Source organism: Apostichopus japonicus, chromosome 17 (assembly GCF_037975245.1).
Source record: "Apostichopus japonicus isolate 1M-3 chromosome 17, ASM3797524v1, whole genome shotgun sequence".
In the NCBI taxonomy this organism is placed as follows: domain Eukaryota; kingdom Metazoa; phylum Echinodermata; class Holothuroidea; order Aspidochirotida; family Stichopodidae; genus Apostichopus; species Apostichopus japonicus.
The window spans coordinates 34488921-34504908 of record NC_092577.1 but is presented as its reverse complement, the minus strand read 5'-3'; the positions used below and the strand labels follow the sequence as shown (position 1 = coordinate 34504908).

General features: G+C 34.8%; 1 protein-coding gene across 1 annotated transcript in view; it reads left to right on the top strand.

The window, feature by feature from the left end:
* The window catches only part of LOC139954890 (gamma-aminobutyric acid type B receptor subunit 1-like), a 42269-nt gene extending 27273 nt beyond the window's left edge, over positions 1 to 14996 (top strand). The window contains exons 7-18 of the mRNA XM_071954867.1: positions 665 to 815; positions 1375 to 1472; positions 3129 to 3192; positions 4313 to 4399; positions 5407 to 5557; positions 8396 to 8528; positions 9118 to 9225; positions 10724 to 10846; positions 11150 to 11330; positions 11999 to 12147; positions 12880 to 13017; positions 13563 to 14996. Coding sequence (XP_071810968.1) covers positions 665 to 815; positions 1375 to 1472; positions 3129 to 3192; positions 4313 to 4399; positions 5407 to 5557; positions 8396 to 8528; positions 9118 to 9225; positions 10724 to 10846; positions 11150 to 11330; positions 11999 to 12147; positions 12880 to 13017; positions 13563 to 13715 — 1536 coding nt within the window. The 3' untranslated portion in view covers positions 13716 to 14996. The remainder of the gene's footprint in view (positions 1 to 664; positions 816 to 1374; positions 1473 to 3128; positions 3193 to 4312; positions 4400 to 5406; positions 5558 to 8395; positions 8529 to 9117; positions 9226 to 10723; positions 10847 to 11149; positions 11331 to 11998; positions 12148 to 12879; positions 13018 to 13562) is intronic.
* Positions 14997 to 15988: the final 992 nt, after the last annotated feature.

The window sequence follows — 15988 nt, the reverse complement described above, 5'->3', positions numbered from 1 at the left end:
CTAAATATCTTACGCACGTTTAGTGAGAGATGTACCTTTTAATACCGAAATGGTAATTGTGTATAGATATATAACGTACTATGAAGAGAGAGTCGACCACAACTTGTAGTCTGGCACACACTTGCAAATGCGGACCAAGTTGTCTAGTATAAATGGCGGGTTGTATATGAAACAATATAAAGCATCGATTCAGGGCCAGAGTTAGTTTGTGGGGGATCCGGGCCCAGCCAGGTGATGGAGGAGGGGAACGAGATATACATCACATCGTACAGCTTTATAATCACGCTTTTTATTACCGAAATGAAAAAATGAAAAATTACCGAAATATTTGGGGAACCCTCCGTTGGCCCCACTGACCCCGCTGGCCCGCTGGTCCCGTTGGTCTCGTTGGCTCCGTTTGCCCTGACTTCTGACACTGTATCGATTGATGGTATTCCTAACTTCACCGAAACACTGCCTTGACCAATTTACGTCACAATGAAACACTTTAATGGCGGAGGGGAAGGGTGAGGGTGAGGGGGGAGGGGAGGGGAGGGGGAGGGGGAGGTGGAGGGGAATGGAGGGGAGGGGAGGGGGAGGGGAGAGAGGGAGGTAGGTAGAGAAATCATTTGGAGCTGTCTCACATCATTAAATAAATACTGTCCACATTTCCCTTTCTCCATAGTCTACTTCCGAGTTCTGGAGTCGATACCGGCACCACGCAGGTGCCAACTACACCCAACTAGGGGGTTACCACGAGGCACCGTACGGGTACGATAGTGCATGGACCATAGCAACAACCTTACACGAAGCAGAAGAAAAATTAAAGAATGAAGGTATTTATATTTAACAAATTATTTCAGAGAAAATAATTTAAAGGAAGCGTTTGGTTACGGTTATAGGTGATCAGTCGTTTCAGTACAGGAAAATAATATTTTCAAGTGAGTTAGATATAAATTTATGACTAGTCACAAAATCAATTAATCAATGTCTATTAAAGTATACCGTTTTATGTGAATTTTAAGTAAAGTTGGTTAAGATGATACACACTCCGAAAACTCTTACCAATACAATTCATAAGTTCTTAAAAAGTTTCTGATATGCTTTTTTCTTTTTAACTCTGATTAAAACTCGTAAGAAGGTGTCTGGAAGACCATTTTGCAGAAATAGACGAACCTTAAATTAGATCAGATATGTAGGTTTAGGTTTCTACTTTAATTTCTATGTAGATGGTTTTGGGCGGGCGTGTATGCTGGTCTGTTTATTGTGTATTTGTATGTGTATTTTTTCTCGTGCATCTATTTGGACAATGGCTTATAGGTTTCAAAAGATTTAAGATTTATTCTTTATCTCTGTCTGTTTAACTAACTAACCGTTCTTTCGTTTTCTGTACAGATCCACCAACATCTATTGCAAACTTCTCTTACGACAACGAACGATTTGCTAAAATGTTTTTCCACTTAATGAATCGAACAGACTTCTTAGGTGTGTCGGTAAGTGAATGAAAGATTATGTCACGTGGCTCAACACTTGACTCATTATATATGTATATATATATATATATATATATATATATATATATATATATATATATATATATATATATATATATATATATATATATATATATATATATAATTTTAACTTGTAAATTTAACTTGATTTGAAAAGGCACACGCACACGTTTCAAACGTATGTGATTATTACAATGTCTCTAATCCATTACTCCATATTTTAAAAATTGATAATTAAAATGTATGGCATATGTCGTTGAATGCAAACTATCTGCAAAAAAATAGAATAATTAAATTATGAACAAAATTCTAAGTCCGTTTTATTTAATTCTAGTTACTTATTAAGTTCAGAGCTACGTAAGCGAGACTTAAATATAGATCCTTTTCATCACGACAATATCTGTAAAACATAAAACATAGTTAAGAAACGTAAACTTCGACCAACTGTCAAGCTTATTGATGGATGGATGGATAGACAACTCAAGGCAGCGGTAAATATAACAAAACCAAAAATATGGGAAATTAAAATTTGTTTTGTTTTTCCTTCTAAAATAGCAAGCAAATATTGACAAATTATACTTTTTCAGGCTAAAATATTTCAGTCGACAGGGAATTTTTCGTGATGCAATTTAAGCAAAACCTAATTTTTGATGTCAAGAAAACAAAACGTGCTTATTGAGGGTAGGAAGAGAGAAAGAGGGACTGAGGGAGGGAGAGAGAAACTGATTATATCGTACACTGAGGGATTTAGGCGTTAGTGTTGGTTATCATTGTGTTACAAAGTTGAGTTTTGACTCTCAAAGGATACTTTAAAATGCCTCTTGTTGTCGTTAACATATTTCCGTGAATACATTTATGTTGTGGAAGTTCACTGTGGTTGTCATATGTGTATACATAAGAGCTGTTGTGATTATCCTTGAGTATAACCAACTTTGATAAACAGTCCGCAGTAGTCCGCAATGACGTCAGAATTGATTTGCCTCGTGTTTTGTTATGTAAGACTTTCTTTGATATATTAGTACCTTTTTTGGTGGTTGATTTAGACAAAGAACGTTATCATTTTTTAAGGATCAGCTGACCGGCTTGAAGATGGGGTGGAAGGGGGGGGGGGGGGTGAGGTGGGAGAGTTTATGGGATTAAAGCCTCGAGGACGAGCCCACTTGATAATATACCTAAGGAAAACTGAGGGCCTCAAACGGGGGCTCATCTTGACCCGCGAGGTAACTGATAGGTGATGACGAAAACTGTCCATGGGCTCGTATAATACTCTATGGTTACATCCCGACTGAGAGGAGAGGAAGAGACGATGGACGAGGGGGGGGGGGGAGGAGGTGGGGGAAGGGGACAAGAGGGAGGTAGTTTGATATTAAAACACGTATTGAACAATGACCCCCCTTTCCTTGACGTGTTTGTGTAAGATATAACGTAAAACTACGTTAATATCCCATGCTTCCTTATTACATTTCATTGCACATCTGTGGAACACATTTTCCAGTCACTTTTGGTACGGTGAAATTTTGAATGTTTGATAAATGCCAATTGATATCGTAATTCAGATCAAACTGTCATAATAATTAAATTTAATTAAATTCATAATTATGTTTTGTTGATACTTTTAACTTTATTTCTTTTTAGGGTCCTGTGCAGTTCACAAGTCGCGGCGATAGAAAAGGAATTATGCAGGTTGAACAAAATCAAGGTAATTTAATAAGAAGCAATTTTGGGGGAAATGAGCATGAAAAAGAGGGAACAATTGATAAAGGTACAGGTTATTAGGGGGGGGGGGAGGTGAGGGGGGAAAGGTAATATTACAGAAGGGTAAAAGCTCTCGTTTAGAATGTAAACAGTATGGCATTAAAGACATCCATGCGCTTTTAATCATATGCATAGAGATTTTGTGTCATTTATTTTAAGCAAAGGAAACATTTCACTGTACTTTGGTATCATCAAACAATGCCTCTCGTTTGCCTTCACTTTATAGTTCATTTCAACTTGTCAATCAAAATTTTATCAGGTTTGGATAAAAATCACCAACCTGACCAACTTATCGTTCCAAAGTTTTGTCAATATTGAAACATAAAAAATTAACAGAAATCTTTAAAAATCATTCCCATTTTTGCTGCAATGAGATACACTCACAGATCCGCATAAGTAATCGTTCGTCACAACACACTGGTTGCTTGACCAGCCAACAACATTCAGCAATAAAATAATAATAAAATAATAGTAATATAATAATAAAATGATAATAAAATAATAATAATAATAGGAAAGCTCTTGAAGACTGTCTACCGCTACGACATCACATATCATCCATAATTCGATCCACTTCCTGAAGAATAAAGGAAATTTTATCCAGTTAAAATATGTTACATTTAAATCGACCACAGCTCAAGTTCAAGACGAGATATGGAGATAGGAGTCTCAAACTAAAATTGTAGAATACTTTCTTCCTTTTTACTATACGGGTTTAAAATGTCTGTGACTGGAATATCTATCTTAGTGAAGTATTTGTATCATATATGGAGACTAATAATGCTGGCTCAGTTCTATCTGGAATACGTTTGGATAATAAGGAACAATGTTTTGTCGTAAAAAAAAAACATTAGCTCGGAATAGAAGTAAATGTAAACTATATCGACTGAAAAAGACAAACAATAGACCTGAAAGAAAGACAATGGGTTTAATCAATAGAAGAAAGGGATGTTAATGGACGTACTCTCAAGCTAGAGGCAGTATTATACAGAGAATAACATAATTGAGGTATAATATAATACTTTTTATATCTGACAATGAACACTCGTCTTGTTACCTTATAGATGACCTTGAAGGAATCGTAGGGATATACGACCCATCGAGGTTGTCTGGTGAACGATTGGTTTGGACCAATTCCGTTATATGGCAAGGTAACTATTACTAACATACTTGTGACTCTCTTTAACGTTGGTACTAGATCCGCTACATAGTGGTTTGATCACTCTAGTTCGATATTACGGAAGTTTAAAGGTACCATCAACATAAGAAAACTTTGCCCCAATATGTCTAAATTTTTCAGTAAATTGTTTAGATAACAAGATAATATCTTATCAAAAATCAGAGAAAAATGTTGGACTGCTCAGTTGCTTTAACTGAGCAATTGAACATTTTTCTGCAAAATGTTTAATTGACAACTTAGCATACAGTATCTCGTCAATTCACATTTTTCTGCAAAATGTTCAATTGTTCACTTCATTCCAACTGAGCAATTGAACAATTTTCTGCAAAATGTTTAATTGACAACTTATCGTATCACGTCAATTCAACATTTTTCTGCAAAATGTTTAATTGTTCACTTTATTCCAACGAGCAATTAAACAATTTTCTGCAAAATGTTTAATTGACAACTTATCGTATCACGTCAATTCAACATTTTTCTGCAAAATGTTTAATTGTTCACTTGATTCCAACGAGCAATTAAACAATTTTAATTGACAATATCGTACTAAATTCAGATTGTGTGTGCATGTGTCTGATTCGAGTGACAAGGTAACGGAGGTGAGGGATGGTGGCGGGTGGCTGAGCCTATATATATATCTTGATTGTTACATGATTCACTGAAATTCGTGAAAGTTATCCTAGATGAGAGGAATTAATACTACTACATAGGCCTATGCAAAGAACATACAAATGCCGTTTTATTAATAAAAATCTGCTGAACGAAAATGAAACTTAAATAGTGTTATCTTCTAATAGTTAAAGAGTTTTTAGTTCATATATTATATCATACAAAATAACCTATCTGTTGAAAGTTGCTTACAAGTATAGTCTATGAAATTCGGACCAGCTTTAAACTTATCAAATTTCGGTAAAATTTGAATATGCATTAAGTATAATATTATTATTCATGATATCCATCTATTTCTCCGTAATATAGGTGATGGTCCTCCCGCCGATTCCTTGATCATAGAAGAGAACTTAGTCACCATTTCTACCTACCTCTTTGCTATTATTACAACTTTGGCCGTCCTTGGGATTGCAATGGCGCTTTTCTTCCTTGCTTTTAACATCAAACACCGTCGTAAAAGGTAAGCGACTGTGATAATCTGTGATGAAAGGTCACGAAATGAAAGCTATAATTGGAACGTTTCTTTACTAATTTAAAATGATATATATATATATATCTATATATATATATATATATATATATATATATATATATATAGATATATACATATATATATATATTTATATATATATATATCTATATATATATAAAGATATATATAGATATAAATATAGATATATATATTTTTTCTTTAAACGTGTTTGAAAATTAGACTTGTATCGTCATTTTGGTAGTACGGATTTTAAGAAGTTCCCCATACTTCTTTTTATAGGAGTGACCTCACGTGTAAATTGATTTCATATAGCAATAAATAAACCGCCATCTCATGTTGACGGCAATTTCATGTCGATGTCAGTGCAAGATTTAAAGAGAGAGTGATGGCATACATATAGTACCGGTAACGTGAATAAAGAAGGTTTTCAAACGGACTGGCAGTTAACTGATTTATAAATAAACGAACTTTTCATTCTCAGAGATAATGTTTCTTATTTCTTTGAACATGTTGATATTGAATCTAGAGAAGTTTATCGAGAACTCTTACCGGCATTGATTAGTCCATGCAGAGCGGTTTTCTTGTTGCTTATATGAAAAAGAAGCAAAATAATGAGACAGAAATCTCAAGAAATTCGTAAACCTAGCATCCATTGTAGCTCGACTCACTCCTCCAAATATGACAAGAGTTAGAGAAAGGACGGTGTATTTCGTTTTTCAAAAGAGCCTTGAGGATATAAATAACTACTTGAGTAGTACATGGATATCTCTTATGAATATTAAATGCAACGCACAAGGATGTTTTTGTCACACTTTGAATTTCATTAAATGAAGTTAAAATGGAATAGCGAAACTGGGAATTATCAGCCCTTAAAACAAACAGATAGAGAGAGTGAGAAAAAGGAGAGAAGATAGCATTTGATTGTTTAGGATTCTAAAAAGAAACGAACGTGCTTAGTTTAGTTATTTCCGCTGCCAAACAGAGGAGAGCGGAGGGGTGGGGAAGGGGGGGGGTTGAATTAATCAAATTAATTTCTTTTACTTACATACAAATGCAACTTGTTGACTATTCAATTACATTAACTTGATATATTATCGAGGGACATATTATGACGCAGTTCCGATTATGACGCACTTTCGGAAATTTCATGACTTTACCATAGCAACGCAAGGCAAGCCAAACTTGAAATGTGCTTTCGAGTCTCTCAAAATGGTTTCCAAAGCAAGCAAAATCAAATAATGACGTAAATTTTGCAAAGCTACATCCAAATCATCACTATCAAATATCTTATTTCGTATTACCTGCCTTATACCAGCTAGACTGTTATTTATGTGTCCAGCCTGAACAATAAAGAAAATATCCCCAAATTATTCCTTCTAAAACTTTCCTATAAATACACTTGTCATTTTTACGGATATTATTATTTCAACTCCGTTAAAATCATCCAAACTAATAACAGACAGCATATACCCTTTCCTCCCCTCCCTCCAAGTAAACTGCGCCATGATAGCTACCGCGCCATTATATACGAAGAAAGTGCAACGGAAATTGCCCAGATTTTCTTTCAAACGTCCGTCAAAATATTTCCAATGTACATGTTGTTCATACATTTCTGAAGCTATAGATATGTAGAAATTAGAAAAATTTATACAATATTTGAGTAAAAATTTGCCGGTTCAAAATTCTAAAATGCGTTTTGATTGAACGAGTAATAGTGCTTTAATTGATCTAGTGGCACCTCTTTATATTCATGGATGCATGTACCTATATGATTTCCCATTACTAACGTCCTTGTACAAAGTCTGTTTTATTTAGCTGTTACGTTCATCAAAATCCTACCGTATTCTCAACTACTCGATAATCACACAAACGTTTAAAAAAAAATAGAAATTATAATATAAAAAGCTATTTTGTTTAGAGAAAAGAAATATTTGAATTTTAAATTTGAAGCTTCAAAGGTCAATAAAAATCTGACTAATATCAGATTTGGTTTGTAATTTTTTAGTCCTTTAAGTCTGATTAGAGGGGAATGAAGAAAAGGAAGAAAAAACATATAATATTTATTTTAGATCTTTACGTTGCAGTGATGGTCAAAGACACTTAGCGTGTTTTCATTGTCAAAAAGTCAAAATCTGTGGCGTCTGTGATCTAGTTGGAATTTTTCAGTCATCTTTTTCTGAATATATTTTCATTCACCTTTTATCTACTTACGAATGAAATTCAAGATGTAAACCCCACAATTTGAATAATTAAATCCTGATTACCTCATTAATTATTCTCATAACTTTGATTATAATAAACTTGAGATTTGGATAACATTCTTTACCAAACCGTACAACAATTTAACGGTTATTTTGAACCTCTTGAGACACCAATTTCTTTGAAATTTTATACCTTCTTCACTTGGAATACAAAGGTTATTCTTATCACTGTTCTTCGTTTTTGTTCTTCTTAAACTAAGTGTGAGATGTAAAGTATATATAACGATTATAAAATTTAATCTATGGCACTATGTAAAAGTTATGTACTTTGAATCACCAGTAACCTCTTTCTGCTAAGTTATTCCCTTCTTCTCTAAAAAATACCGAAATGTCACGACATTTTCTAGATCCTAATTTGCATAAATTAAATAACCGTTATATCCCAATTTATATCCTCTTAACTTTTCAAGTTATAAAATTGAAGGAAAAAAAAAGAAATAGTTCTATAAGTGAGAAATAATTTGTGGATTTTGAATCGATATTTAAATTATTCAGTCACGTGATTCTGCTCATGTTTTTTTAATTTTTTTTTATTTCTTGACAGATATATCAAAATGTCCAGTCCTAATCTGAATAATTTGATTCTCGTTGGAGGGATCTTGGCTTACATTTCAATGGTTTTCTTTGGTATTGACGCATCCTTGGTACCAGAGCATACAATCGCCCTTATGTGTAAGGTAATAATAATCAAATAAAAATGAGGAAAAAATTTGTCCAAAAAAAATCGACTATTCCCCCGAGGAATAATGGTTCATTCCATTTAGTAACGGTTCAATATGTGACAGTTTTTGGTGTTCCTGTCTTGAACGTGAAAGCGTGTTAGATATGAATAAATTACCATTCATCGAGTAATCTAGAATACTGGAATATTCCCGAAATAGCAAAGGATCATTTAATCCACTTTAAAGGAAAAATGAGTTAAACTATTTCTTCTTTCACTAGATGGTTAAATTAGATAGAAGAGAAGTCTCTCGTTAAAGTTTCAATTGAGGATTTCTCTTTCACTTTACGCATGCGCGGTTAGAACCTCATACTGTTCTTTTCGGGAATGGTGATGCACACCTGACGATGATCACACAGTCACAGTCCCGATGCAAGGGGACTGGGGTTAGAAGCGGATCAGTCGTTCAGTAGTTTGGTTTTCGTGCCCAGGTTCTTTCCTGGGCGACTTTTTCTTAAAAAGTACCTCATACTGACAGATATCATCATTCTGATTTATTCACTCTTTTTTTTTATCAATCTATAAGAAATATCTTTCTGTTTCAGCTACATCTTTGGTGCCTTACAACCTCATTTTCCGTCGCATTTGGAGCTATGTTTATGAAGACTTGGAGAGTTCACAGAATATTCACTAACAAGACCATGCATAGAACAGTTGAGTATTTATGACTCTACTATGTCATTCTAATTCCAATTCTCGTAAAGGTTTAAATTAAAAGTCGACTTTAGGCAGCCTGCATTTATGTCTTGATATTTCATCTTACAATTGAAACAATAGAAGTAAACTTTAAGTGCTAGTAATACTTCAATGGCCATTTCGGTTGTCAAAGCTTTAATTTATGTTCGACATATGGAATACTCCTTTAACGTTTAAAGCTCAGTTGGTGATGACATTGGGTCCTAGCTCAGTACAGGACTAAATCTAAAATCTCATTGCTTTATGATTTATAACTCAATTAAATCATGTTCTGCTAACTTCATATGAACAACAGAATGCTCTTGGGTGTGACTTAAGACCTAGTTGTCATTGGCGAATCTTTAATGAGATGAAAACATGTTATTTGAGACCGTAAAGTTTCTTGTGTTTTCCCATTGAATTTGGTGTTGCCGCGAGGAACAGACCTAATGAGTAATGGGCTGTGTTAGACTAAGAAGTCCAGTCACTCTTATTGATGAGCCACATATACGTTTAATGGTACGTTTCTCAAAATTAGAAGTGCCAGGTATAGAAATAAAGCAATACTGTAACATGTTTTAAAAGGTGTACAACATATCCAAAGTACTTTTGTGCCTGAAAGGTAGGTTTAGGCTACATATAGTAACTTGGAAATAAGATACGAAGATAAAAGACCAATGTACACTAAAAGGACACAAGTCAATTCCACGTGCCTCGAGTCTGAAGTAGCTAGGATAACACTTTATAAAAAAAATTAATAGTTTGAAGTTCTTATTAGCTATACCATAAAAGTAAGGTAGTTTTTCGTTTAAACGTACTGTTTCGCATGTGTGATTGAGAAGGTCTGTTGAAGAATTTCCCAAATCTTTGTAACAATCACTGACACTTAACGAACTATATACATTAATATATATCACAACAAGTGGTTGTTCATGTATGGTAAATGCTACCTACACATTAAAACCAAATTTGTTTGCATTTATGAATATTCATGATGCGCATTTTTGTTTCTAGTCGATACGTGATCACCGCCTCTATGCTATGATAGCCCTACTTGTTAATGTATAACAACAAGTGTTTGTTAATGTATGGTAAATGCTATCCACACTTTAAATCTAAACTTTGTTTGCATATTATGAATATTCATGATGCGCATTTTTGTTTCTAGTCGATACGTGATCACCGCCTCTTTGCTATGATAGCCCTACTTGTTAATGTATAACAACAAGTGTTTGTTAATGTATGGTAAATGCTATCCACACTTTAAAACTAAACTTTGTTTGCATATTATGAATATTCATGATGCGCATTTTTGTTTCTAGTCGATACGTGATCACCGCCTCTATGCTATGATAGCCCTACTTGTTAATGTATAACAACAAGTGTTTGTTAATGTATGGTAAATGCTATCCACACTTTAAAACTAAACTTTGTTTGCATATTATGAATATTCATGATGCGCATTTTTGTTTCTAGTCGATACGTGATCACCGCCTCTATGCTATGATAGCGGTACTCGTGGTGGCAAATATCATACTGTTCGTTATATGGGAACTTGTATCTCCTCTGGAGACGGTGGAAGAAGTTATCTCATTTAAGGTAAGGATAAATTACATGGAACTTATGAATATGCATCAGATATGTATCGTTTCTAACAAGAGTCAGCTGAGAAGAAACTTGAATACGTAAACACATTTTGATCATGTCACTATACTCTGATGTACAAAACAAACTGAGGATGAGGTCCACTTTAGGATGTTGCAATTGTCAAATATTGGTTTTCGTAATAAGATTCTTGGGAGACTTCTCTCAAAATTCTAACGGAAATATTACTATAGGTAAAAGAATGTTTATTCATATATGCTAAATTGTTATGACGTCAAGTTTCCTTATTGCATGCAGACGTTCAGAGGACGTGGAGGGATGCATCGATTGGTTGTCATCAAGTGCGTCTCAGAGTCGCAAGTCTATTTCTACGGAGTCTTGTTGGTGCTCGATGGGTTGCTTCTCATCTTTGGTGCTTTTCTAGCGTGGGAAACTCGTCACGTGACTGTTCCAGCTTTAAACGATTCTAAATATATTGGTGAGAAAGTGTTTTTTTTCCCTCTTTTCCTATATTTGTAAACCTTATACCGCAGGGATCCTGAAACATTTTATAAGATGGGGTCGTGGTAGTAGGTGTTCAGTGGTGTTGAAATTGTCGCATATGGCAGTACCACTATCATGTGAACATCATTGCTGTAAAATTAATTAGGGATATTGCCCGCACCCCGTTCACCGAGGAGGGGTGGGGGGGGGGCTGGTCGTGTCCTAGGGTCTCTATTCCTCAATTTTATCATATATACTAAAGCAAAAGAATACATTTTTTGTCGTTTCTTCTTTTCTTAAACGGTTTTACATAAACCCAACAAAAAACCACACCGATACACCACAAGTCATTTATTCTTTGACTAACGTATTATTTATCTTAAAATGTAAAATGACTTCTATTTCTTAAAGTTTCTTGTGATAAGAGTGTCAAAATACCATGGTGGTGACATTGACTATAACTAAGAAAATACCATATTCTTTCCTTTTTTTCTAAACCGTTGGTCATATATAACATACATAACCTGTTTGCAATAAACGCAAACCACATTTTCGTATATTTTAAATTTGACCCATCACTAACAATTTATAGCTTGCGAACTAATTTTGCATAATATTTTATTCAATTAATTAATTAATTTATTTTTCTTTAATTTTCTGAAGGTATGAGCGTCTATACCGTCGTGGTTCTTTGTTTTATTGGAGTTCCGGTGACCCTTGTCCTCGATGACGTAGATGCAAATTATGCTCTCCTATCCATGTTCATCTTCTTTGCTACTACTTTAACGTTATGTCTAGTCTTCGTTCCAAAGGTAAATACTTTGCATACATAACTATAATACGCAGATAAATAACTATGAATGATTTGACATTTCTTTTGTATGTATGCATGCATGTATGTATTTTAGATCCTCCTGCAAGCAGGAACTCGCGAAGAGGCCTCATTGGCTTGTCAAGCTGACCGAAGTCAGTCTTTTAGATTCTTATTTAACGTTCATGATTATGAATTGTCAATTGTCAACAGCTCTGTAACTGGACGATATACATTAATCTTGGAGTGACTCGAACTCGGCGTTAACCACTGAGCTAACACTCCGGTAACACTTCTAACACCACTACCACCGCTAACACCACACTCACCACTGAGCTAACACACTTTGTACTAAAGGTCCTTTCCAAGTACATCCGTCAATACAACGAAATCGTGTTGTTTAGTAGAACATTCATTTTGAGTTCAATTTGTGGCTAAGTCAGTAACTTCCCGTGTATGCTACCTTGCTATATGGAATAACGTAAACTAAACATGACAGGGGTGGGGGAGGGGAGGGGAGGGGAGGCGGCAGAGACACATACAAATGTCTAGTACCAAAGTCTATTTAGAATTCTCAAGGTTTTTAAAATCACTTCAGCTAGATTTGCTTGTGTAACAATGACACAAAAAAAGCTGCAAACTAGCCTGGTCCAAATATCCCATACCTGTGATATATACACTCTCCAAGCCGCATTTTCTGACTAATTTTAATATATTCCATTTATTTTAACAGCTGAAAGCTAGAAACATGGTGGAACCTAAGGGTACATTGTTATCAACGATATCAGACGCTAGATATGAGACAGACAGCGAAAAACGAATCAGAGAATTAAACCAGAAAGTTCACGGATTGCTGGGAAGACTAGAAAAGGTACAAGATATTTATAGATATACCCATAATTAATGTTATGCATTTAACCTTTAGAGCTATAGGTAAATTATTTCCATTAAATGGTAATTTTAGGAAGAATTTTAATCTTGATATGTCATATCGCGTAAAAAGAGAGAATCATTTGAGTGTATTGTAATGTATCTATATTGTCAAGATATTCAGATTAAAAGTAATTTATTTGTCTGGAAAGCTCCTTTAAGGCTAAACTAATTATGACGTCTGGGTTCCTCTCTCAATGCACGTTTCAATGGTACTTAGCTCTGTTTATAAGTTCTAATAACTCAACCAGTGTATGGTTTATGTTAACTGTATATGTACAGCAGAATTGATTTGGATGAATTTCGTCATCACGTAATTTTGACAAACTTATAATGGATTGTTAACGTGTTAATTGACGATAGTGTTACTGTTTTGCTACTGAGTATTGCGTAACATCTGACGAACAGGCATAATGGTCTTAAACTAAGTAGTCCAGCCGTTTTCTTAGATGTAATAGCATATCATTTTTATACTTCTCTTCGCAGAGAGATGAAATGATCCGGGAACTCGAAGGAAAAAGCTTTGTAAACGATCCATGTAGTTCGCACGTGTTACATAACGAAGAGAATAAACGACCTTTGACCTCCGTTGCGTTTGCAGAGCCATCTACTGTTGTAATGAATAACAGCAGTCCCTAAGTATCTGCAGCACGTATTTGCTTGAAACAGTATATATAAACAGTCCAAACTAACGCTGAATACTGTCATAGGCCCTTTGACAGGCTAGCCGGAAACTATGAAGAATATTTCCTAAAGTAACATTCACAGCGAGACCGCCATCTAACAGATCATCGGTTGTCAATGGTTACAATGAATGAGTGTCCTCTATAAAGGAACTCTAGTTTGAATATGAACGAAGCGCCCTCATATATGATAGGGTGGCTGGTCACCCTGGCTATGGGTATGGTGTTATTGCAGTAGTTACTCTGCAGAACTTTTATAAAGACAAGGTAATATTGCTTCAACTGAAGGGTGCTGTAGAAATCCTGTAGACTTGTTGTATAATGTGAAACACCGAAGTTTCACACTTCCGTCAGAATAATGGCCATTAACAAAGGTATCCGTCCTAGCAAGTCATTAGTGGTAAACTAAGGCTGTTATTTGTATCAAGTGAAGAAAGAAACACACGATATGATTAGATTAATTTCACACAAGTGTCATAAGGTGACGTGTTTGTATGTTTGGCTATATGTCTGTATGTCAATATGTTTGGTGCACGAATATAGGTATAACGGTTACTCGATTGATGTTATATTTTTATTTCTAACATAATAAAAATTAATATTACTTCATCGATAATGCACTCTGCCATATTTAATTGATGTCGCCAAGGCTTTAAAGAAATGTAATCTGAACAGCTCAACTTAAAGGCTGTCAAACATTTTCCCCAACTTTAGCATGCTAAAAATTGCTAGAAGTCTTCAAAAGTACTTTCCTACAGCCCCAAATTCAATAAATTGTTTCTAGACAAATATAAGGGTGCCATTAGACATTTAAATGTATAAGAAAGACAAAAATAAATAGCTTTTGACGAATCGGTTAGCTTTTAACGTTCATTTGATGCTTGATAAATCAAAGAGGAATCTTTCGGATCTTGTGATTAGTCAAAGTATTATTTAGAGTAATTCTGTTCTCGGTAAGGTTAAGTTTGGTAAAATTTCAGAAATAATTGGCGAAGAAACCTCGAAAAAATATTTCCTTTTGCTTTTTTTTTTCTTATTTTTGAGAATCCTGAATCTAAAATTGTATAATCTTTTCAAATTACAATTCCAGTCGTATTTTTATATTCGATCGATAATTTTTAAATTAAATTACCATAGAAGAGTCTGGGCAACAAATATTTTTTTGTTATGAGTTTTGTCATCATTTACATTTTATTGAAATAAATTCATGCACATTGGAATAAATTGTGAAAACTTGTCCAAAAATTGCATTTTCTTTTTATCTAGCAAATTATAGCATTCTATCAGAAAAATGTGTGTGTGTGGGTTTTTTTTTGAGGGCGGAAATTGATATGCAGATTTATAATATGAGTAGACCAGCTAGGGAAGGATGGGACAATGAATTTCTATTGGCTCAGGAATCCAACTTGCGGGGCTGGAGATGGGGTGCATTTGGAGCCCGGACGAAACAAGCAAACAACCTGGTGACGCCAACGGTGCAACTCAGAACAGGCGAGTTCCGAGTCCGTATGCCGGTAGGCCAATCCGGTGTGACAGTGAAGAAGCTCCCCCTGAGTATTTTATCCCCGGTGTAAGTTGTTGCAAAGTACTATAAGAGTTTTGACGGTTTACAGTCCTATGATGTAAGCATGCGGATGGATAAAACTGAAAACAGGAAGACAATGTATATAGTGCGCCCTCTCTATAGACGCTTTCTATTCAGAAATTGTGTCGCTATATGATTTGTCAAGCTTTGTCACGTGATCTCATACTCTTTGTCAAAGTGGAGAATTTTGACAAAATGACAATGGGGCAACTTTCACAACGTTGGGGAATTTTCAAAACTCCTATTTTTTCTTTGAGTAGCCAATAAGACAATATTAAAGTGAAAAGTGCATCATCATACCGAAATTGTGATCATTATTGTAAATTGTACGGCTTGTTTAATGATTTTAGTTGCATATTTTTTTATTAATTCTGTTGCAGTCACTTTCCTGGAGTTATTAAATCAGTATGACATGTTGCTCTTAACCTTTAACAGCACAAAGACAGCTCTTCGAGTCTACGTTTGATATACAATTTCAGTTCCGTGAAAAATAAATGAATTATGTATGACAATGTTCTAAATATTACCACATTTGAAGCCCCGCCCCCCCCCCCCCAACCCGATATTGGCTTGCGCAGGATTTCAAAGATGCAGGGGACGAGGGACCAAATTAAAAATTTCACAACTGGTTTGAGCTGGTATTG